Source organism: Equus asinus, chromosome 13 (genome assembly GCF_041296235.1).
Source record: "Equus asinus isolate D_3611 breed Donkey chromosome 13, EquAss-T2T_v2, whole genome shotgun sequence".
Taxonomy (NCBI): domain Eukaryota; kingdom Metazoa; phylum Chordata; class Mammalia; order Perissodactyla; family Equidae; genus Equus; species Equus asinus.
The window spans coordinates 10,538,680-10,563,446 of NC_091802.1; the positions used below are offsets into that span (position 1 = coordinate 10,538,680).

General features: G+C 46.3%; 1 protein-coding gene across 2 annotated transcripts in view; it reads left to right on the forward strand.

The window, feature by feature from the left end:
* The window catches only part of PIK3R5 (phosphoinositide-3-kinase regulatory subunit 5), a 70,196-nt gene that overhangs the window by 30,201 nt on the left and 15,228 nt on the right, over positions 1-24,767 (forward strand). For both annotated transcript variants that reach the window (XM_070482341.1, XM_070482340.1), the window contains exons 2-5: positions 10,428-10,543; positions 12,424-12,524; positions 14,627-14,695; positions 15,507-15,645. In XM_070482341.1, the coding sequence (XP_070338442.1) occupies positions 10,441-10,543; positions 12,424-12,524; positions 14,627-14,695; positions 15,507-15,645 (412 nt within the window). In that variant the 5' untranslated portion in view covers positions 10,428-10,440. The remainder of the gene's footprint in view (positions 1-10,427; positions 10,544-12,423; positions 12,525-14,626; positions 14,696-15,506; positions 15,646-24,767) is intronic.

Consider the following 24,767-nt stretch of genomic DNA (forward strand, 5'->3'; position numbering starts at 1 on the left):
AGATGGAGACGGAGAAGGGGAGAGATTTTTTCGTATATAATTGGACAGGAGTTTAAAGAGAATGAAAAGAAGGAGACTAAAGAAGATGGGTATGCTGGTGTCTGACAGCAATTACCTGCTGTTGGATTAACAGAGAGAAGATGGGGTAGTAAATGGTTTTCACTCTGGGAGGGAAGAAAAAATGGTCGAGGAAGGAGATAATGGGTTAGACAGTCTGTCCCAAATTTATTCCGATGGTAAAGCATCTGGAAGTCACAGTCCTCCATAAAATCTTCTTTGCCTGAAACTATGAAATATTCACATCTGTCTTACAAACTAGAAACGATTCTGCAGAAATTGAGCAGCCTGTAATGAATGCGATTTATCACGATCACAATCTTTTTCCACACCCAGAAAAATCAGAAAGCTGCCAATATATGTGAAATTGGCCTTTCTGAAGTTTTTATATTTACATTCCTTTGCCACTTTATTACTCTGCGAGTATTTGCTGGCAAACAACACAGGCTTTGAATTTGAAAGGTGGCAGGATTAAACAGTCTCCAGTGCCAGGTGCCCATGGTTTAGCCCAGGGGCCCATAGAATTTGATTGTTGTCTGGAGTTTATACCTTGGCAAATTCTCATCGTCTTTCTCTGTTTCCCCATCTTGGTAGTAATTTCAATTTGCCCGTCTCTAGCTCTATGATAATTTCCTTTATGTGCATGGAGAAGCTAAGTTGCCTAAGACGTGCCAAGAAAGGAAACATCACCAACCAGATGAGAGAACGCTCTGTGCCTCAGTCTCCTCATCTGTAAAATGGGGATAAAAGAGTGTTTCCCTCCTATGGATTCAATGAGTTAATTCATAGAATGCATCTGGAACAGTGCCTGGCACATAGTAAGCCCTCAGTGAGCATGAGCTGCTGTTATGATAATTGTCATATGCAAGGACAACATCATGCATCCTGTTTTCTTTCTAGTACACTTCCAGATGATTGCCTGGTAGAAGGGAGTCAGAGACCTGAGTTCGAATTCTGCCTATGCTACTTGCTAGTTGTGTGACCTCGGGAAAAGGATTTAGCCACAGGAGCTGCCCTTCGCTCATCCTTGTATATTCAGAGTTTGATGGAGTTGTTCGGAATAAGTGAGATCATGTGCTTCAAGCCCAAAACACAGTGTCTGGCATAGAGTCGGTGCTGCCTACATGTTAGCATCTTTTTCCTTCCCTCCTTCATTGCTCATCTCATCTCTTCTTGGTCTTAACTGCAACTTTGTCTTCCTGAGCATCCCTGTGCCCTCTCCTTGGTAAAGAAGAGTGAAGTTGGGAGGCAGGAAAGGGCTTATCTGTGCTCCCTTAGTGGTTCTCCCTTTTTGCGCACTTCTACTTCATCCCACCCCCTGCCTGCCCCCCACGCTATCATCACCTACCTTTTCACGTTTCCTTCTTCTCCTGGTCCTGGCGTCCGCCTGCTGCCCACTATCTACTGTTGCTGCCGCAATAGACTCATTTGTTAGCTAAATGTCCCTCCATGGATCTTACGTTTTGAAAAATAAGCTGGGACAGAGGAAGTGAGCAACCCTAACTCATGGAGAATGAATCACTGGCAATGAGAATTCAGGCAATTTTTGTGCAAGATGTCTTCCCTGGGAGCCTCAAATTATAGCACAGAGGCGAAACCGCATACTCAGCCCTTTGGGTGTCTAGAAAAGAGAACTGATTTCCCGTGAACATGGCATAGGAAACAACGTGGGCCTTGGGAGTCAGGCCAACCTTGGACGTGCTTCCAGCTCAGGCCATAGGAACTCTGACCGCAAGAATTTGGCCAGATGAATGGCTTACCCTCCCCGAATTGCAGGAATTGTGCATAACTGTGATTCTGTCATGCGGTGATTATGATCGTCAGACTAGGTAATCAAGTGGAAGTGCCCAGCATGGTACCCGACACAGAACGGCCACTCTGTAATAGCCAGTCTGCCCGCCTGCCTTCCCTCTTTCCTTCCTCCTGTTCTCTAGGCTGAAACTTATAGAGAATTGACATTCCTGTGTAATATCACAAAGATGTCCATTAATTATTCTTCTTTGTTTTCTTTACTCTTTTTTTAAATTGTGGTAAAATGCACATGACATAAAATTTGCCGTCTTAACCATTTTTAATTGTACAATTCAGTAGTGTTAAGTACATTCACATTGTTGCGCAACTAATTTACGGAACTCTTTTTCATCTTTCAAAACGAAAACTCTGTACCCATTAAACAACTCCCCATTCCCCCCACCCCCTAACCCCTGGCAACCACCCTTCTACTTTCTGTCTCTATGAGTTTGACTATTCCAGGGACCTCATATAAGTAGAATCATACAGTGTTTTTCTTTTTTGTGATTGGCTTATTTCACTGAGCATAACGTCCTCAAGATTCATCGATGTTGGAGCATGTGACAGGGTTTCTTTCCTTTTTAAGGCTGAATAGCATCCCATTGTATGTATATACCACATATTTTTATCCATCCGTCTGTGGATTGACACTTGGGTTGCTTCTACTTTTTAGCTATTGTGAATAATGCTGCTGTGAACCTAGGAGTCCGATATCTCAAGATAATGGTTTCATTTTCTTTGGATATATACCCAGAAGTGGGACTGCTGGATCATAAGGCAGTTTTATTTTTAATTTCTTAATTAAAGGAATCTCCATCTTCCACAGGGACTGCACCATTTTACATTCTCACCAGCAGTGCACAAGGGTTCCAGTTTCTCCACACGCTCGCTAACACTTATTTTCGTTTTGTTTTGTTTCTTGTAATAGCCATCCTAATGGTCGTGAGGTGGTATCTCATTGTGGTTTTGATTTGCATTTCCCGAATGATTAGTGATGTTGAGCATTTTTTCATGTGCGTATTGGCTATTTGTATATCTTGTTTGGAGAAATGTTTATTCAAGTTCTTTGCCCATAATTTTAATTGGGTTTTTTTGTTGTTGTTGAGTTGTAGGAGTTCTTTATATATTCTGATCTTAACTCCTTATCAGATATATGTTTGCAAATATTTTCTCCCTTTCCGTAAGCTGCATTTTCACTCTGATTGTTTCCTTTGATCATAGAGTTTTAAATTTTGATGTAATCCAATTTATCTATTGTTTCTTTTGTTGCCTGTGCTTTTGGTGTCACATCCAAGAAATCATTGGCAGAGCCAATGTGATGAAGCTTTCCCCCTATGTTTTCTTCTAAGAGTTTTATAGTTTCAGCTCTTTGTGTTTAGGTCTCTGATCCATTTTGAATTAATTCTTTATGCTATTGAATCTTCCCATCTGACAACAGAGTATACATTTTCATTTATTTGCCTTCTTTTGTATCCCTCAAAAGTTTAATTTCATTAAATCCTGCATATTTTTAAAATGTATTTTCTCTTATTTGGTTCTTTTTGTTGCTATATATGTAGAGTCTTTTTTTCCGACACAATTTCTGTTTTTTTATTTGTATAATTGAATGATAATAAGTTCTATTTTAATTTGTACCCAACCACCTTACCTAATTCTCTTCTTTGTTATAGCCACTTTTCAGTTGATTATTTTGGCTTTCTATGAACATTTTGAGGGTGAAACAATTATGAATTATGCCAATTCTATAATTGGCAAAGCTGTAATTCATAGTGAGCCTCAAGGAATAACATGTGACGAATAAAGTCTTAGAAAGTACCTCACCCACACATTCTTTCTGAAGTGACTCGAAATACCCCAGCTGAACAAGAAATGAATCAAAATAAAGAACACATAAGGGGCCGGCCCTGTGGCCGAGTGGTTAAGTTTGTGGGCTCTGCTCCAGCGGCCCACGGTTTCGCCGGTTCAGATCCTGGGCGCACACATGGCACCGCTCATCAGGCCATGCTGAGGTGGTGTCCCACATGCCACAACTAGAAGGACCCACAACTAAAATATACAACTTACTTCTGAATCTGTGATTTTAGCCCCTCTCTTTATCTTAATGTTGTAACATTATGTCTTCTTTTAAAATACGGATCTGGATTTGTATTAAACATCTTTACGGTACATCACAACCCCTTACATCATTATTTTTGACATTACAGTAAATAGAATAGCTATGATAATGGCAGTTTTCTCTTTTTTTTCCCCGCTTTTTCTCCCCAAAGCCCCCCAGTACATAGTTGTATATTTTAGTTGTGGGTCCTTCTAGTTGTGGCATGTGGGACACCACCTCAGCATGGCCTGATGAGCGGTGCCATGTGTGCGCCCAGGATCTGAACCGGCGAAACCGTGGGCCGCTGGAGCAGAGCCCACAAACTTAACCACTCGGCCACAGGGCCGGCCCCTTATGTGTTATTTATACAACTATGTACTGGGGGGCTTTGGGGAGAAAAAGCGGGGAAAAAAAAGAGAACATATATATAGGAATGGAAGGGTGCAAAACAAACATACAAAACAGCAAGCAATGAATTAAATCAAACTTATCCCTTTTCAGTTCCAGAATCCAGTCCAGGACCCCTGGGTCCTGCCTTCCATTTAGTTTTTCTGTCTCCTTAATCTTCTCCAATCTGTGACAGTTCCTCAGTCTTTCCTTAACTTTTATGACCTTGACACTTTGGTGAGTTACTGATCAGTTACTTTATAGAATTTCTCCCAGTTGGGTTTTACCTGATGTTTTCTCATGATTAGGTTGCATGGTTCTGCATTTTGGGCAAGAATCCCGCAGAAGTGATGTCATATGCCTCTCAGTGCATTGTATCGGGGCTACGTGATGTTGATATGTCTTATTGGCGATAGTCACCCTGGTTGTGAGGTTAGGGTAGTGCTGGGTTTCTCCACTGTGAAGTTATTATTTTCTTCTTTGTAATTGATCAATTTCTTGGGGGAAATACTCTGAGACTATGCAAATATCCTGTTTCCTCTCATATTTTCACCCAAAGATTTTAGCATCTATTGGTGGATCTGCAACAGTTATTACTGTGGTGTTTGTCTAATGGTGATTTTGTATTTCTCTCATTCCTCACACATTTATTAATTGGAATTCTTTTGTAAAGAAGACCTATCCCTTCTCCTCCATTTATTTTTTTATTTTGTTATTTATGACATTAATGTAGACTCAAGGGTATTTATTTCATCCTATGAATTATAATCCAACTCTTTCATTATTTAGTTGTTCAAATTGTCCTGGCTCTTGCCATTGGAAACTCCTTCAAGCTGGTTCCCACGTCCTTTTGACATTCCCCGTCCTTTTTCAAGTGTTGACTTACTTTCTGGCTCTACAAGATGCTCTGGGTTTATCTTGTATATTTCCTGCCCCAGTCCTAGAATCAGCCATTTCTCTAAGGGGCCCTGGTCCCTTTGATTGGAGAATGGTATTTAGAAACCAAGGTCTGGGCACTATGTGTGCTCATTGCTACCCGGACGTCATTGTTTCTAGGCTCTCTCAGCAGACAGAGCTCGAAAATACATGTATGCATGTTAATTCAAGCACACACACACCTTTTTTTACCCCTGTATGTATCTATCTGTATATACATTAAAAACCGTGAGTTCATACTGCTTTCTCCAATTCTAGTCCAACACCAATGGTGGGTTCATTCTGGACTTCTCCTTTTCCTTATCTCTAACTTCTCTCTCCAACAATGAGAAACCAGCTCTCATTATCTATGATACATTTATTTATTTGTTCAATTCTAGCCTACACATAAAGACGTTTCAGGATTTTTAACCCATATCTTCATGAGAAACAGGTTTAATAACTAGAAAACTGTATTTTTATGTAGTGTCTTTTTTTTTTGTCTTCAGCCTTAGAGTATCGTCAAAATACTATTTCTCGAAGATACTCAGGTTAGTTCTTTCATTGCCCATCCCTTTCCATGTGGTTATGTTAATCATTTCTAATACAGTTAGGTTAATCCGTTATTGTTTCTATTCCATTTTTGTTGTTGCCGCCCCCCGCCCCCGCCCCCCGCCAGATCATGGTTGATTTACTTATTTAATCTGGGATATGTGAAGTACTTTGCTGTGGTTCTAAGAGTTGAAGCCGTGCATAAAGTTATCGCAGAGAAGCGTTGCTCCTCGTGATCCCCCATCCCATCCCCTTATCTTTTCCACCCCTTTTTCACTCCTTCTCCTTAGTTTCTGGTGTATCCTTCCTGTATTGGAAATGAAAACTAAGGCAGAAGAGATTCTGCTTTAAGCAGTCACAAGAAGGAGAGGTGGCAGAGAAGGAGCTCAAGCCACAGAGGATGACAGGGCGGGGGGAGAGGGAGGAGTGACCAGGACTGAAGCAGGTGGGGCCAGCGCAGGACCACACACTTTGTAGCTTCTCTTATCCCCACCTGTGGGACTAAGGTTTCAAAGCATGGGCCTGGGCCTGGAATACTCCAGAATACCAGGGAAGCAGTGTGGAGTGCCCATCAGAGCCTGGAGGCCCACACTTCCCTCCCTATGAGATATGGGCCCTCCAGTTCGGCCATTCTGCACTGTTTTGAGAAGTCCCCCAGGAAAAGAAGCCCTCCTCCCTGCCCCGTGTTGGGCTGCCTCAGGAAGCTGGACCCACAGACCCTGCCCCTCTCATGTCCTGCACATCAGGGAAGACAACCCCTTTCTTGTACCATAGGATCATGTCAACATGTGAAGAGATCTCCCTCTGGGCACTGACCCCCCCACCCCCCCAACTCCAGGCCTCACTGTCCTGTTCAGGATCCCCAGTAAGGACTCATCCTTACTGGCTCAGAAGAGGAACTTGGAGTTGGGGGCAGGCCCCACTGTTGAATGTTTCAACACTACCCCACTGCAGGTTGGGGGGGTGGTCCCATTCCCGGCAGCAGCTAGAATTTCACAATAGGAGCTCCTCTTAGCTAGGTGGCAAGGTGGTTAGGAGTGGGATGCCAGGGGAAGCCAGGCCTTGCTTGCCAAGCCTTTGAAAAAAGGCATCATCCTTGGAGAGGAAGGGCTGCCACCTTCTTCCCCCTTCCTCTCTACCCCAAAGCCACTGGGGTTCTGCTGACAAGTCACAAGAAACGGCTGATGACTGACTCATCAAACGGAAATAAGCGTGCCAAAGGGCCAGGCCATGAGCCACGGTGTGCTGAATTAACCCCCGGGGCAGCTCAGCTGAGGATCCTCGGCCAGCCAGGCTCCCCTTTCCTTCATCTCTCAGGGCCCGGTGCCTTGGGCAGGTTCTGTCTCTCAGAAGAGCTTGGGGCGACTCTAGGTGGCCTCAGGACGCCAGGGAGGCTGGCACAGCAGGAACTCTGCCCAGTGCCCTGGGGATACTGGCCCAGCTGTAGAGAAGGTCTTGATTGTCTCCAATGAACAGCCAAGGACACTGAGTCCAGGAGATGGGGAAGTCACAGGGGGCCCGGAGAAGGGAAGAAGCAGGAGCCAGCAGGCTATGGAGGGAACAGCCTGTAGCCTCTCTGAAGGCTGCCCACAGCAGCCCAAGGACAGTGTGTCCTGACCCTCTAAGGATAGAGGTGTAGCAGAGGTGGTGCTGGCTAAGAATGGTCATTTGCATCTTGTGTTTGCATCAGTTATAGTGGGACACAATAGGGCGGAGTGACTCATTCCTGCCTCGTGACACAACTGACTTGTCCATCTCAGCAGGGACCCAGCAGAGAGATCTTCAAACCCAGTTCACATGGTTCAGCTTTGCTCCAAGCTAGAGAAGGCCTGAGCCCCTCAAGCCACCACCTCGGGTCATCGCCTGGTCCAACCGAGAGCCCTGCTTCTGTGAGCCCTGACCCTCTCTCTGCAGGATGCAGGGCTGCAGTGGGCAGCTGGTGTAGACAGACGGTGGGCTCAAGATTCCTAGCAACTGGGAGTCTAGGTCTCTTAGAGCAAGATCATGTTACAGTTGAGTCTCACTTGCTGGGGTAGAAACGGGAATTGGTTTTATTTTTCTTCCAGTGACTGCATCTGACTGTGCCGAGGGGCAGTGTACTGTACTGGTCAAGAGCCACACTCCCTGGGTTCATAGCCTGGCTTTGCCACCTCCTAGAGTGTGACCTTAGGCAAGTTGTTTAACTTCTCTGTGCCACAGATTTCCCATCTCTTCATCCTGCTCTCTCCAGCTTCCCTCAAAGGTGGTCCAACCTTCAGCCTCTTCCTGCTGTTTCCCTCTCCCTTCTGGGGACCCTCCAGTGTCAACAAAACAGCTCAAGTCCAGCTTTAGTCCCTAGTGTCCACCCCACACGTACATACAAGGAGCTCACATCTTTGCCTTACCCAACGGTGGACCTGCAAGCTGCCCCTCCTGCTCCTCCTCTCAGCCCTCCCATGGCTCACAGGGAGCAGGGAAGCAAGCCTGCTGGCTGAACAGAGTGAACTGAGAACCAGATGGCAGCGTCCCCACCTGGCAGGCATCCGGTCTGAATAAGGGATTCTCTGAAAGCCCCTCTGCCCTTGGCTTTGGGCAAGGAAAGGAGAGCCCTTCGGAATGGTTGACCTTTTCCCAGTCTTATATTGCTGGGGAGGTCGGGCAGCTGTGCCAGCTCTGACCTCCCCGTGAGCCCCCAGCATGGTGGCCTGCCCCATCCCTGACAGCTCACTGCGACTCTTAGAACTTGAGCATATCGGTTGTTGAGAACCTTTTGTGCTGGGATTTGGGCCTCAGCTAATTTGGGAATATAGAAGAAGTCCTGCTTGATACCCTGGTCTGTTTATACCGGTGTTGATTCCCCCCACTCAGCCCCCACCCCCAGGCTGCCCCTTACCCTCCCTGGGTCTCAGGTTCCCCTTCTGTAAATGAAGGACCTGCGAGGCGCCACCCTCTGAGCTCCCTCCAGCACCATCGCTTTCTTCATAGCATGCATCACCTTCTTTGATAACCTCTTTCTTTGGCTGTTAAATTATTTAACGTCTGTGTCTCCCTCTAAGGAGCGTACCAGCTTCATTCACTGCTGTGTCCTTCATGCCTGGCACATAGTAGGTGGTCAGTGAATATTTGCAAGAATGAACGCATGCAAGCTGCTTCCTGTGTGCCCACCCCCGCAACATCCTCGAGACATCACTGACATGAAGTGATGCTGGACAGCTCACAAAGGCTTTTGTCCCTCAGTGGGCACGTGATTCCTCCCAGGCTGGGGAAGTTGGAGGATTTGCCTGCTACAGCCTCTGTGAGCTGAATGCTCCAGGGTGCAGCTGGGTCCATGTTAGGATTCATAGCTCTTTGCATGTCGTTTGCATGGCTCAGCCCTGAGCTCTGTGCTTCTGCTTGTGGTTTCCTGGTCCATCCCCAGTTCCACAGAACTGGCCCACTGCTTCCTCAGCTTCCCTCTATGACCCGGCCTGACAGGCCAGCAGTGGGGTCTGCCGGGACCCAGTGAATGCCGTGAAATTCCTGAGGCAGAGAGTGATTGTGGCAAAGGCTGCGGCATGATGGCTTCGTGTCTTGAAAGCTTGCTCAGCACATCCACTCTGGCATTTAATCCTCCCAACAGCCCTATGGAGTTGGGACCGTCGTCCTCCCCATTTTACAGATAAGTAAACTGAGGTTTGGAAAAGTTAGAGAATTTGCCCAGTCATGGCTGGCAAATATCAGAGTCCAGATTTGAGTCCAAGTCTGTTGATGCCAGAGGCCAGGCTCATTCACTGTGCTAAATCACCTGTCATGGCTTCCTGAGGGACCCGGGAGCCCTCACGCACAGCTAAGGAGCTGGGCCGGCCCTACTGGAGGGCCTGCTCTGGGAATTTGGCACTTCACACAGCTCCCCATCTCATGCTGAAACCCCTTCTTAAGTCCCCTCCTCAGCGGCCCTCCTGCCTGAGCTAAGCACCCTCGGCCTCCCCTCAGTAGAACAAGGTGGGGGAAGCCAATGAGGTCTTCGAATAATGTAACATCACCAAGCCTCAGAGAAGCAAAGAAAAATGGCCAAAGTGGAGGTGAGGGAGAAAAGGAACGGGTGCCCGTGGCCTAGACACCCAAGCAGAGGTTGTGGCGAGGTGGGGGACATGTGAAAGCAACCCGCACTGGGCCCCAGCATTGGAGCACCCAGCACACTGACAGAGATTCTGTGGCCTTCTCATCAGGAACAGGCTCCCTGAGGGCTGGGGGATGCAGGCCTGGAAATTCAGAAAAAGTTCCCCAAGTGATTCTGATTTTTCGCTTGGGATCCTCCTGCCCAGCCCACTGGGGTCTGGCCATTCCCTGGGCACTCCCCAGGCCCTTGGAGACCCGGCGACTGCCCAGTGGGGCAGGCAGCCCCTGTCCACCTCTCAGCTGCCATCCCTGACCCCTCCCTTCCTGTAGTTCTGTGCTCTTGGGCTGCAGGAGCGCTCAGTCCTGCTGCTCAGGCAGCCCCACCAGGGGCTGTTCCAGCCTGGAGGCAGCTGTAAGCCTCCTTGTGTACACCCACAGCTCTAGCCCACTCACTGGCTGTGAGTGCCCATTGTCTCTGTCATCTGCGCTGCTGGGCCCTGAGCTCCTCGAGCCTGGGGGTCTCCAGGCTGACCAGTGTCTGTCCCCCATGCAGGCGATGACTCAGGATGCAGCCAGGGGCCACGACGTGCACGGAGGACCGCATCCAGCATGCCCTGGAGCGCTGCTTGCATGGGCTCAGCCTCAGCCGCTGCTCCACCTCCTGGTCAGGTAGGTCCCAGGGAGCTGGGGAGGCACCCTTAGGGCCCAAGGAAGCCTCAGGGGCCGCCATGAGCACTGGACCAGGCACAAAAACTGGCAGATTCTGGCTCCAACCCTGTCTGTGTGACTTGAGCAAGCCCCTGGACCTCATCTGGGCAGGTGCTCGGCACACACCTGATGGAGAGTAGGCCCTCGTGTGTGGCAGTTTCTCCTGTCTCCCATGCTGTCTTCCTCAGCCTCCTCGGGGCTGTATCTTGCTTCCTTAGCCTGTGCTGGAAGCACAGCTCCTGAAGAAGGTATTGACCTGCTTCGAAAAACCACAGCTGCTGATTCCGAAAGAGCAGCTGAGAATTCATAGACAGCTCTCCCCAGAATGCCTCTGTTTACTTGGTTTCTAGTTGCCTCCACTGTCCCATCCTCCTCTTCCACAGAGAACAAGGGCAAGTCTCAGCAGAGCTTCAGGGAGGAGGCGACCTCCACGTTCCATGCTCCCCAGGCCTGAGAAACGGGGGTATCTGCAGCCTGGGGCAGTTGTGTCTCAGAAGGCTGGTACCTAGTTGTAATAATTCCTTATGCTTGTAAAGATTTTTCACCTCACATATTTCACTTGCCTCCCTAACCACCCCATGAGATAGACATCCACTACTCCTTGAACACACCTGATTCCTTCCTACCTAAGGACCTTTGCACCTGCTGCCTGGAACTCTTCTCTGAGAACTGCACATAGCTGGCTCCTTCTCATCCAGGTCTCGGCTCAAACGTCCCCTCCTCTGAGAGGCTTTCCTTGGCTTTTGGAATTAAACAAACTGTCTCTCACTAGCTGTATAAACTTGTGCAAGTCACTTAACCTCTCAGGACCTCGCCTGCTTTGTCCATAAAATGAGAATAATAACGGGAACCACTTCCTGAAGGGACGATGAGAGGCTCAATGGAGATAATGTATGCAAAGGCCTCATACCTTATTGGCACAGAGTAGGTAGTCAATAAATGGTAGTTTTCTTCCTTCTTGCCTCCTAGCCAGGTTTTGATGGAGCCTACACTTATAGAATTAAGGGGCCATCATTAAGTAAAAGAATACAAAAATATCTGACTTTTGCAAATTTTACAAAAACCTGTGACCACATGGTTCACTGTTTGGGCCTCCACGACCTTGAAAGGAGCCCACGCACAGGAGGGAGCCTGGAGCCTAAGCTGGATGAAACTCGTGGTCAGGCCACTTCCACTCCTGCTGTTCTCACTCCCCACCACACACACACACACACACACGCACACAGAGGCCTCCGTCATCACCCCTTTAATTTTTAGGGGTTTACCCTTGCTGACTGCAGGGAAATAGAGATTGACAAAATAAGAAAGTCTGGGGAAGTTGCAGAGTGACGAAATGTTCATTGTAGCTTTCAAAATATAAATGAATGTAGCTTCCCCTTCCCAGGCTGCATTGCCAGGCGTCCTGGGAAGTCCCATGGCTGTCACAGACTCAGCCTTGTGTCCTGGGGGGGGAGTTCACTATGGTTCCCCTCCTGATTCTTCCATTAATCTCTGCGTCTGCCCTCCTTCCCTGTATCTTGGAGGTTCCAGCTCCCCCTGTAGGAAACCAGGGCGGGGGAGGCTGTGGGACCAGGTGCCCTCTGGAGGCTCGGGGAGCAGAACCATGGCCTGTTCACTGGCCTCTAAAGGGGATCCCATCCCATCTCTGTGTCTCTTGAGCCTCCTGTATATGCAGGACTAAGAAAGTTGTCATTATGTCTTGATGGGACATGATAGGATTGAGAGTTGATCCAGAATTTTCTGAGACTCTTACTTTAGAAAGGAAAGCCCCAGTACAGTCCCAGGGATTCCCACATCTCTCCAACCCCAAACTGACCACTGGTCTCTCTCTCCCTTTCCAGCTGGGCTGTGTCTAAACTGCTGGAGCCTGCAGGAGCTGGTCAGCAGGGACCCGGGCCACTTCCTTATCCTCCTCGAACAGATCCTGCAGAAAACCCGAGAGGTGAGGGCATTGAAGAGCAGAGTTGGGATCGGCCTTATAGAGTCGACGGATAGATCCCCAACAAATGTCATTTCTGGGGTGCCTGGACCACCAAAGGGCTTGGCAAAGGCACTGGGAACTCAGAAGCTTTCTGTTTCAGGGATGCTTGTGGATTGAAAGTTTCTAAGAACAGGTGTGGTCTTTGCAACAAGAACACGAGATACATAAACCAAGGTCCTGAGTTTAAGCTGCTTCTTAAGACAGATATTGCTTGTAAGTCAAAGAATTGAGTAGAAAGGAAAGAGGAAGCTCGACCAAATTCCTTTCCTCAAAAAGATCCATAGGAACAAAGACACAAAAGAGAAAACTGACTAGAAAGATAAACTGAGACCTCCTCTAACAGTTCAATAAATAGGCTTTTCTGACTAAGAAGAGAAGCGCATCGAATGCTGAGCCGGGCCGGGTTCCAGAACAGCTATGCGTCCCTAAAGAGGATTCTCTCTCTTTTATAAAGCATTCTCTTTTAAGTTTTTGGGTTTTTTTAATACATGACTGAGTTGGAAAACATGTGACTTTTTCAGTTAGCTGTCCCTTTGAAAGTCTTGGTTTATCAAGAACCCCCAGGTTCCGATTCTGGCACCACCATTTACCAGCAGACCAACTCAGAAGAGCCAAACCACCTCTGGAGTTCTGAACTTACAAACCCAGATAGAAAGGATCAAGCACCACGCCTCAGCAGGGGAGGGCTTTGGAGACAGGACTGAGCAGCAGGTGTATTGGACACACAGTCTGTTCAGGGTAAAGAGAAGGAGAATTCTAAGTCTGAGCTTGCTGTGGTCACAGGCACAGCGGAGATGGCGGGGCTTTCTGTGTGTCTTCAACCCCCCCAGGTTCCAGAATGGGCTGAGAGACCTTTAGCATTTTGACGAAAGCATTCTAAATCGTGTGTGTATGTGGTGTGGTGGGTGGGCTCTATCAAAGAGATGATTCAAAGAAGAGTAAACAGAACCTATAAACAAATACGGGAAAATGTTGCTTCAGTTATAATAAAATAAATGCAAAATAGAACCATAGTGAGTCAGCCTTTGCCTAGCAAATTAGCAAAAAAAATTATAATAACCAATGCAGGGAAGGGTTATAGCGAAACTGGTACTTTCATACATACGAGATGTGGTAAATGGCAAAATCCTTTTGGAAAGCAATTTGGCAATACATTTTAAAGATCGTAAGAATGTTTATAGTATTTGATCCATTGATTTCACTTCTTGAATGCTATCCTAGCATCCAAAGTATAGAAAAAGAAATGTGCACAAAGGTTTCCCTTGCAAAAGTATTTAAAATAGCAAGAAAATAATCTTAAATGTCTAAGATGAAGCTAATAAATTACAGAGATCTACCAGAAGGAATATTATGCAGCTAATAAAAAAACCAAGGGTATAAACAAAATTTAATATATAATAAAATTGGATCCGTAACATTTATTAATTGTTTTAGGGGAAATTGACTAAACATTTGGAAAAATACAGAGATTCCCAATTCACACCCTACAGCGGTAGAATTCTAGGTAGATTAAAGATTTAAATTTAAGAAAGTGAAGCTTGAAAGAAAATATATGTGAATATTTATGTGATCCTTGTACACAAAAGCAAAAATCCATAAATGAAAAAATTAAAATTTGTAATTTCTGTACATCAAAAAAATTCATAAAATTAAAAGACAAACAACAAACTGGAAAAAATATTTACAACACAGTAACAGGTAAATGTATAACCAGAAGGGAAAAAAAAGATGATCCTAGAGGCCAGGTAGGAAAATAGAAATTCATTCATAATATTATGTGTAAAAGACATTAAGAGTAAAAATGTATGCACTCTGATTACAACTTTGCAGAGGAGAATACATACAGAAAAATAGTATAAGGAGAATTCCATTGAAACACTGGCCATAGGTTGAGTTTGGAAGGGGGTTATTATGAGTGCTTTTTTTTTAACTTCTATTTTTTGTCCTGTGGTTACACTGCTTTTCACTTAAAAAAGGAAGAAAAGGAAATAGAGCAAGAAAGTGCTGATCTGTTCTGCACCCTGTGAATGAGCCTCACCCCTCCTCTCTCGTCCTCCCCACAGGTTCAAGAGAAGGGCACCTATGACCTCCTTGCGCCCCTGGCCCTGCTCTTCTACTCCACTGTCCTCTGTGTAAGTTCCAGGATGGGCCAGGCTGGGGGAGGCAGGAGAGGAGAGGCAAGAATGACCGCCATGGGGGGCATAGCCTTCACACCTCTAGAGATTAACACAGAGAAAGAAACTGGCAAACATTGATGCTTGAAATGGGTGTCAACCCTCTGATGGCTTCAGAGCAGCCATCTTGAGAGGCCTCCAGTAACTCCTCATGGACGCCATTGTGCCTAGCATGTCTGGGCTCCCATGGAGGAGCTGCTGTCACAGTGTGTTCACAAGCCACAAAACAGATTCTGTTGAGAGATTTTATGTCCACCACAATTTGTACCCCAGTGGTCAGTATCACCCGATGTGATCATCCTGTGTCATCCAGGCCGGTGAGACCAAATGACTCCATGTGCATTGAGCCAATGCACTTCGAAGAAGAAACATTTGCCTCTAGTGAGGCTATTTAAATAAAGGTGGTTTAGGCATTGAAGACCATTCCCCAAAATGAGTAGCAGCAGTGGCATCTTGCTGCCACTCATTTGGATGACCACCAAGGTGACAGCTTTTCAGAGTGCCACTCTCATGTGTGGGCTAAACTGTGTTGTTTGGTAAAAACAAGGCCCTCATAACAGAGACACTCCTGTGCGCCATTTTGCCCATCTGTAACTCACTCCCTGTGGGTAACTTCCAGTTCTTCCTGACCTTGTCCTTGGACATACTGCTGCCAGGAAATGTGTGCCCTATGTGGAAAATTCCTTAAAAGGAGCAGGGTCTGTTCTGGAATATCTGTGAGCTTTCTCTCAGCCAGACCCCTCTGCTTGCCTCTCCCTCTCCATCCCAGACACCACACTTCCCGCCAGACTCAGATCTCCTTCTGAAAGCAGCCAGAACCTACCACCGGTTCCTGACCTGGCCTGTCCCTTACTGCAGCATCTGCCAGGAGCTGCTCACCTTCATCGACGCTGAACTCAAGGCCCCAGGTAAGCGCAGAGGCAGCCGGGACGTGGGGCAGGGATCAGACGGTCAGGAGGTTTCCAGTTCTCCTGAAACTGGCCTTTGGCCACGACCCTCCTCACCTCACATCCTTCAGCTCATCTCTGCCCGGGGCCTGCTTCACACCTTAGAGTCTCCTCCTCCTGGTGCTGTGTGCACCGTGCGTGTGAGCATCAGCTGGCTGAAAGCAGTGAACACAGGCAGTAATTCCAGGATGAATTCTTAGGGGAAGCTGAGCCAAGGTGCAAGGCAAGGAGACCCCACTACACGGTCTGTGCCTGTGCTCTGGTTAGCCAGGGGGTCTCAGGGGCTGCCCAGGCCAAACAGAGAAGCCCCCACAATATTGACAGAGGCCCTTGTTTGTTCTCTTTGCCTCAGGAGCAAATAGGGAAATGCACGTGTGGGTAGATTTGGTTCTGGCCAGGGCAGGTGGCTGGCGCTAGGAATGGACAGGTTGCTGGGCACCATGACAAGTGCAGACAGGGCCTGGTGCTGTCCAAGTTTTCATATGCACGTTCTGAAAAGTAGGAGTTCTTGAGAAATTATAGCAGATGCTATAACAGACATGAAAATGAGGTCTGAGAGAACTATTGTAGAGCAAAAGGAAACATAATTAAGTCTGATTGACTGAGAAGTGGCCCCATGTTAAAGTAATTCATCACATCGGCCGCTCAAAGGAACAGTCACATAAACATCTCAGTAGATGCCTCTGAAACATTGGATAAAACTCAACATCCATTCCTGATATTCACAACCCCTCTAATGTATGGAAACCATTAATATATGGAAGTGTTCTTAATAAGGTGATAGCCCACAGTGAAATACTAGAGGTATTTCCATTTAAGTCAATAAGTTTCCTCTTCATGCTTATAAGTATTTTGCCTATGCAAAAAGACAAAAATAAAGAGTGTTTCCTCTTCCGGGGAAGAGAAAATTTTAATTACGCAGAGATCAAACAACTGCTTATCTGTCAAGACTAAGGGAATCACCCAGAGAACTGTCAGATAGGTGGCTGAGAGCTTTCCCATATAACAACATCAACCAGTAAGAAAACATAATGAGAAAAAGAAATTTACAATGGCAACTAAAAATGTAAAAGAAATTTACAAAACCTGAATAACTTACACAGAGAAAACAAACTTAACTGAAGGATAAATAATTTAAGAGACGTGGTTAGATTGAATCAGTATTGTGATAACATCAGGTATTATGGAAATAAATCTAACTGCAATCAAAATGCCAACAGTATCTTTTAAAATTTAACAAGATAGATAAAGTCTATCTGAAAAAATAAATGCTCTACAGTAGCATTTATTTTGTATTTATTGATGTATTCTTAAAGAAGAGTAAGAATGGGATATTTCCTTTACTGGGTCTTTGAAGGTACACAAAGGCTGTAGTTATTAAAATAGTACACTATTGGTATAAGAATGGATAAAGTAATGGAACAAAATAGAATAGCTAAAAATAGATTAGATATATATAAATATTATACAACAAAGTGGCATCCTTAAACCAATGATGGAAAAAATTGATCATTTAATAAGTGGTATTAGGATAATTGACACACCATATAAAATGAGTTGGAATTCTATCTCCTGAGTTAGAATTCTATCTCCAAAAATAAAAATTGAGTTCCCTCTCAAACATAAAAATAACTTGGAGATGGATTAAAGGTTTAAGGGTGGGAAAACAAGTCCGTAAACGTAATAGAAGAAAAATTGGTTACATGAGGATAGAGCAGAGAAGAGTCACAAAATGTGACCCCCAAGGCAAAAATTATAAAAGAAAAGGCTGATATATTTGAGAGTAGAAAATTTTAAGCTTTTTTATGGAAAAACCCACTATAAGCGAAAGGTAAATGACAAACTAAGAAAAATATTATCAGTAAAAATTAATATTCACACCCATAAAGAGTTCTTTGGAGTCAGTTAAAAAATAGACAAACACACCAATGGAAATATGAATAAAAGACGTGACTCAAGCACATCAAAAAAGAGCCATAAATGTCTAAGCAACCACCCCCAAAACAGTCATCCGCCCTCGTAATAAAGAAGATGCAAATGAAACAGTGAGACACCTTTTTCCCCCATCAAATGGGCAAAAATTAAAAAAAGAACTAAAATACCAGTGTTGGTCAGGAAAAGCGGGCTGTGTTTTCTTTTTTCTTTTTCTTTTTTTTTTTTAAAGATTGGCACCTGGGCTAACAACTGTTGCCAATCTTTTTTTTTTTTTTTCTGCTTTATCTCCCCAAACCCCCCCCTGTACACAGTTGTATATCTTAGTTGCAGGTCCTTCTAGTTGTGGGATGTGGGACGCCGCCTCAATGTGGCCTGACGAGCGGTGCCATGTCTGCGCCCAGGATCCGAACCCTGGGCCGCCGCAGCGGAGTGCGCGAACTTAACCACTCGGCCACAGAGCTGGCCCCTGGGCTGTCTTTTCTAAAGCACTAAGAAGAATATGCTTCCACCTAGCAATTCCATTCCTAGAAATTCATCCTGATGAATAATTAGGGATGAGCAAAGATTTAGCTGCAAGCATATTCATCGCTGCATTCTTTCTAATAATCAACCAATTCCCAAAAACCTAAAAATTGTACATAGGTGAGCATATTGTAGCAAAGTCGTTTGGTGGAATGCTATCCAGTCATTAAAAATGTATTGTAGAATGCCCAGAAACTGATGATTGGATAAAGAAGATATGGTATATATACACAATGGAATACTGCTCAGCCATAAAAAAGGACAAAATTGGCCCATTCGCAGCAACATGGATGGACCTCGAGGGTATTATGTTAAGCGAAATAAGCCAGACAGAGAAAGACGAACTCTATATGACTCCACTCATAGGTGGAAGTTAACATATTGACAAGGAGAACTGATCGGTGGTTACCAGGGAAAAGGGGGGGTGGGGGGAGGGCACAAAGGGGGGAGTGGTGTACCCACAACATGACTAACAATAATGTACAACTGAAATCTCACAAGGTTGTAATCTACCATAATATTAATAAAAAAAAAATGTATTGTAGAAATAGAGTTACTGAGCTCAAAAGATGCTGAGTAACTTCAGTAAAAAAAGCAGGCCCCCAAATACTATGTAGGTTGTAATTCCAGTTTTGTTTTTTTCTTTTAAATCTACGTATGCACCAGGCCCTGTTTAGTACTTACAGGACTTCATTCTCATCATACACACTAAACACACACAGGACAGAAGTAGCAAATCTTACTCCCCAACAACCCATGGACCCTAGAAAGCGCAGGACTGAAGCTTTGTGTGTAAATTCCTTTGGAGGGTGCACGACTTCCTTCTCCAACCAATCAGCTGTCTGCTGTTACAAAGGAGCAGAGCAGGCTGCCCTCACAGTCTGCCTATTACATAGACCTGCCTCATGCTAGAGACTTGGGTGGGAAACTTAAGAAATCAGGAAGGCCCTGAGGAGAAGGGGTTGGACTAGGAAAGGTGCTTGGGCACATGATGAATAGATAGGCTGCCAACTGAACTTTCTAGGGCGCCCTAAGTGAACAAGCCAGTTTAAGGTTAGTCTCTTTCATTCCCTTTCTCCCCACTGCCCTGCCAAACAAACAGATGTAGATCGCTTCTGGGCTTCTTGCTGGTGACCAGAATTCCTTTAACAAGACTGCAAAGGTTTTCTTCCCCCCTGTAATTTAGACAGAAAGGGTTTAAAATGCAGATGCCTTGGCAGGGCCTTTAGTCTCTACCAAAGATCTAAATGACCCTTCTTACTTTGAATTGGGTAAGGGAGATGTGCGGTTGGGGGAGGGCTGTGCCCCGCATGCGAGGAGACCGCTTCCCAGTTTCAAATAGAACCAACTGGCTGTCTTCAGCTGGATGCACGCCATGCCTCAAGATGTTTTGTGGGCAACTGAGAAAGAACTCATCTGGGCAGCCCAGAGAGCAGATGTGGGGCAGAGGGGCCAGCTGTGGTGAGGCCCAGACCCTGGGACAATGGGGTTCTAAGCCAGGCAGAGCAGCAACCGGAGATGGAAATGGAAGGAGGGTCCTTTGGACTCAGCAGGGAGGACCCTTGGAACCTTTGTCACTCACTGCCGAGGGCCTTCCTCTCGACATTGCCCCTGGGACCATGTGAGGCCTCAGACACACTGGTGACAGGGGACAAGGCAAAAGCTTGGGGGAGAGAGGCTCAGGCGGGGCTGCCCATGCTAGGAACCTCTCCTCTTCCAGGGAAAGCAGAACCGAAATAGGAAACCATTACCTCCTTCTCATGTCAGAGAGTCATCTTCCAACAGTGAAAAAACCTAACACATACAAATGTGTGGTGAGCCTGAGTCAAAGATGCATTCAACTTGGGACTGAGGGAACCCCCAAGATGGTAGAGCTGGTTTAAAGGAGGGAATGAGAAACTGATACGAGTTTCTCAGGTAAGCTAAACTAAGACTGCAAAATTAGACACAAAATGAGTTAATGTTATATAGGAGAATAGAACTGTAATCTTTGAGGTTATCTTTTCTACTGAATAAAAATCACTCATCTCAGTAGTTAAGTTTGCATGCTCCACTTTGGTGGCCTGGGGTTCACAGGTCTGAATCCCGGCCCTGGATCTATACATCGCTCATCAAGCCATGCTGTGGTGGCACCGTACATACAAAATAGAGGAAGATTGGCACACATGTTAGCTCAGCGACAATCTTCCTCAAGCAAAAAGAGGAGGATCAGATACAGATGTTAGCTCAGGGCCAATCTTCCTCACACACACACAAAAAAATCACTCATCTCACATCCCCAAATTAGGCTCTAATTTCACAGAACCTGAGTCCTCATCAATAGCAAATAGTTAAGTTAACCCAAATTACCTTCTTCTATGTGACCCTTAAGTGGGCTCGTTAGAAAATACTTCAGTGTGACTTTTTAGAGGCAGATGGTCACATTTTTGCCTTACTGCTGAGTGCCCCACCCGCAGTAATCCTAGCTGAGGGAGGCAACGGGAAGAAGTGGGGAGGGTCTGGCAGGGAGGCCACGGACTGAGCTCTCGGAGGAGAGGCTGAGGCTGAACCACTTAGCGGTTTCCAGAACTGGGTACCAGACCTTTGTGGTTTCAAATCTTGGAGCTATGAGGCCTTAGGAGAGACATTTAACGTGGAGGAGCCTCGGTTTCCTCATCTGTAAAATAAGACTATAATAATGCCTCCCTCTCAGAGCAGTTTTGAGGGTTAATGCTGGCTTATATTGATTTCAGGTTGCTGGGGGCAAGAGGGTTTGGGGTGGTGATGGCTGAAGAGATTGGTCCTGGCAAGGTCACAGGGAGAAGATAACAAGGGACCTGGGGAGCCGGGCCCTCCACCCATGGAGCCTTAGGGAGCCAGTTGCCATGGAGATGAGTGAAACAGTGTCTTCCACTTTGATGTGGCTGGGTGGCAGAGGAAGCTGGCGGGTCATCAAGCCTGTGGGCCTCCTCTTCTTCCTGACTCCACCCCCAACAGGGTCGTCTACTGCCTCTACTCTGGGGGCGGCAGGAAACCTCACGTCAGTGCTGTCGGGGCCTGCCCACCACAGCCCTCTTGGGTTCCGCCCACATGTTTGTTGAATATTTACTCTATGCCGGCACAGCTGTGCAGACCACAATACTTGCCTACAAAGGATTTATCTGTAATCCTGAGGGGAAACAGCAGGCATCACATGTGTGGGTCACTCTGCAGTTTTCAAAGGATACAAACCTCCACGATTGCATCTCATCCAGGCCACGGCCCTCTGGAGTAAGAGGGAAAAGCGGTATCATTCCCATTTCATACGTGAGACAACCAAGACTCGGGGAAGTTCAGTGTTTCTTGCCCAAGCCATAAAGCCAGGTGTGAGAGAAGGAACACGGGCCTTGGTATGACAAGGACCTATGCTTTGTCGCTTAGTAGCCGATGACCTTGGACAGGTTACATAAGCTCTCTGAGCCTCCTTGTCAAAAGTAGGACTGTAATTGTTGATGATGACGATGGTGATGACGGCAGTGATGGCGATGGTTGCATTTACTGAGTGCTTACCGTGCTCTCTACATTACTGGGGGCTGGTCTCCTGCATCCTCAGAACACCATCCTGGGCAGTCAGTATTATTCCTATCTTGCAGAGGATGAAACTGAAGGTTGGACAGTTAAGCAGCTTGCCTGTGGTCACATAGCTAACAAGACTTCTGCCACTCGAACTTTTTTGATTCCAAATCAAAATCTTTTTTGATTCCAAAAAATGTATTCTTTGACTCCCAAAGCCACATTCACACGTTTGCATAAAGCTGTTTCTACCGAGAGACGTAGGCAGGTGACTGTGCATGATGGGAAGACCCTGTGCTGTCCGGCAGCCCGGCACTTTCCGCCCTTGGGCGATGTCTCCTGCACATTTTCCTTTCACTTACTGCCTTCCCACCTCTGACCTCCTGTCAAAGCCCGAACAAGCCTGGGTTAGGTCAGTTCTGCCTATCAGCTGGTAGCAGGTGAATTCTGGATATTCTTCAGTGGCAATAAGTTTCTCTTGGGATATTACTGATCATAGGCATTTGCATTTTCCACTTTTTGTCTCTGATTATGGAATGAAAGGTTTAAACCCCTTCAAGGAAAGGAAAACATCATTGCCGAGTAGGTGGGGGTCTGTGTTGTTTTTACTCAGATGTGAGTAAAAGCTTCGACACCAGATGTGTGGGTTTTTTCCCCCACACCCAACCAATTCTCCAACTCTTTGGACAATCGTTGGGTGTCCAGCAATTCACTTCAGTTCTGACACTAACTGCGTGGCGTTAGCACAAGTTGAGGGCTCAGTCCCACAGACTGGTCCCAAATCAGACGCCAGTCACAAATCCGGGCCTCCCTTACTTCTGACCAACCACCTATAAATCGGGGGTTCCCATGACCCCCTCCTCAGGTTTGATAATTTGCTAGAACAGCTCATAGAACTCAGGAAAGCACTTTACTGACATTTACTGGTTTAGTATATAAGGGATACTGATGAACAGCCAGGTGAAGAGGTACATAGGGCAAGATCCAGAAAGTTCCCATGTGTAGGAGCTTCTGTCCCTGTGGACTTGGGGTGTACCACCCTTCTGGCCTGTGAATGCATTCACCAACCTAGAAGCTCTCTGAATCGCATTGTTTAGGGTTTTTATGGAGATTCTATTAAGTAGGCATGAATGATTAAATCATGGCCATTGGTGATTAACTCAACCTCCATGCCCCTCTCTTCTCCCTGAAGATTGGGTGGAGCTGAAAGTTCCAACCCTCTAATCACATGGTTGGTTCCTTCAGGGGACCAGCCTCCATCTTGAAGCTATCTAGGGGCCCACCAAGAGTCACCTCAGTGCATAAACTCAGGTCTGGTTAAAAGGGCTTGTTCTAAATAACAAAAGATGCTCCTATCTCTCAGGAAATTATAAGGGTTTTAGGAGATCTCTCCTAGGCACTGGGGACGAAGGAAGACCATATATATATTTTTATAATATCACAATGTCATGGGGGAGATTCATTTCATTCTTGACCCACTTTGATAAGAACCCAAGGAGAGGAACACAACTGGCAGAGGTAAGCTTATAATTGAAATCCAATCCCTACTTTTTAAAGTCCTAATCATGATTGACTAAAAGCAGCTTTTCTTAAAAAAAAAAACAAAACCAAAAGCATTACAAATAACCCTTAAAAATTTAAGTATTTGAAGCACAATGTCAATGAAAGAAATTTTTACAATTAAAACTAGTAATTAGGAAGGATACAACTTCACTTCTATGGTATTCTTGCTAAAAATGCCTAATACCACTCCAGTCCTGGGATGACATCAGACACCCCAAATCGAGGGACGTTCTACTGTAACTGGTCAGGACTGTTTTGTCAAGATCCTGAAAGACAGGGGGAAATTAAGGAAACTTATAGGGGTTTATTTTTCTCTTAGATAAAAAATCTGGTAGAAGGCAGTCCAGGGTTGACACGGTCTCACGAATATTCCAGACCAGCCTTTGCCCATCTTTCTGCTCCACCATCCTTAGCAGGAAATGTCACCCTCAAGGTCACTTCATGGTCTAAGATGGCTGCTGGAGCTCTGGCCATCATCTGGCCCAGTCCAGTTAACAGAAAGGAGGAAGTGACGGGGGCACTGAAAAAAGGGGTCTTCCAGAAGCCCCACCCAACTCTTGCACGGGAGGTTGAGCAATGTGACTTATCAACTAGATCTATCATGCAGTGTCCTATTAGTAAAGAAGAGGTATGGGTGTTGGGTTGATGCCTAGAAGTCTCTGCCATATATGACTTCCTATAAGAGCAGGCTGGAAGACCCAGACTGGTCCTGTCGGGGTGACTTTAAGCAGGGTGGTGAAAGGGCTGGGGTGGCAGGTCTCATGTCACTCACCCCCAGACCTGGTGGCTCTGCAAGGCCGGAGGCCTCATCCCACAGACATTTTCCTGGGGTCACTGCACTTGTACAGAACAGCATGTCTTTTTATCCCCATTGGCCTATTTATCCCAAGGACCAAATCCGCTCTGCCTGCGTGGAGTTCTGCCCAGTGGTTTCCTTCCCCTCAGTATCTTACTCTCACCTCCTAACCTGGCACAGCCCACATCCCTTCCCACCCTCCAGGTCTCTGCTCCCAGACTCCCAGCTGTCAGGGCCTCTGAGCCTTCCGTGTTATGTCCTCCCCACCCCTACCTTTATTTATCACACCAAAGGCTGTGCTTCCCCTTCCCTCCCAGGACTCAAGTCCCCAATTCCTCCAGACTCTCTAGAACCCAGGACCCCAGAGATAGGGGGCAGGAAGGTGCCACTCAGGGGACCCCCAGAAAGGAGGAAAGTATAAGAGAAACCCATCTCCGGGAGTGTTTGTGTCAGAGTGTGGTGCAGAGCAGACTCCAGCCTTCAACCATGAGCTGACGTTAATCATGGATCCTGGAGAGGAGCACAGCATCGTCTCCTGCTGGGACGGCAATACAGTTAAGGCCGGGCTTCTTCCCCTGTTCCTGTGAGCACTGTGGAGCCGTGGAATTGTGGCCCTTGCCTTCACAGGGGAAAACTAACAGGCCGGCTGGGTCAGGGTGTCGCCGCCTGCCTCCCTGCGCCACATCCTCGGCACGGATGTGTCTGTAAGAGCGTCATCAACTTGGTACCGGTCCTG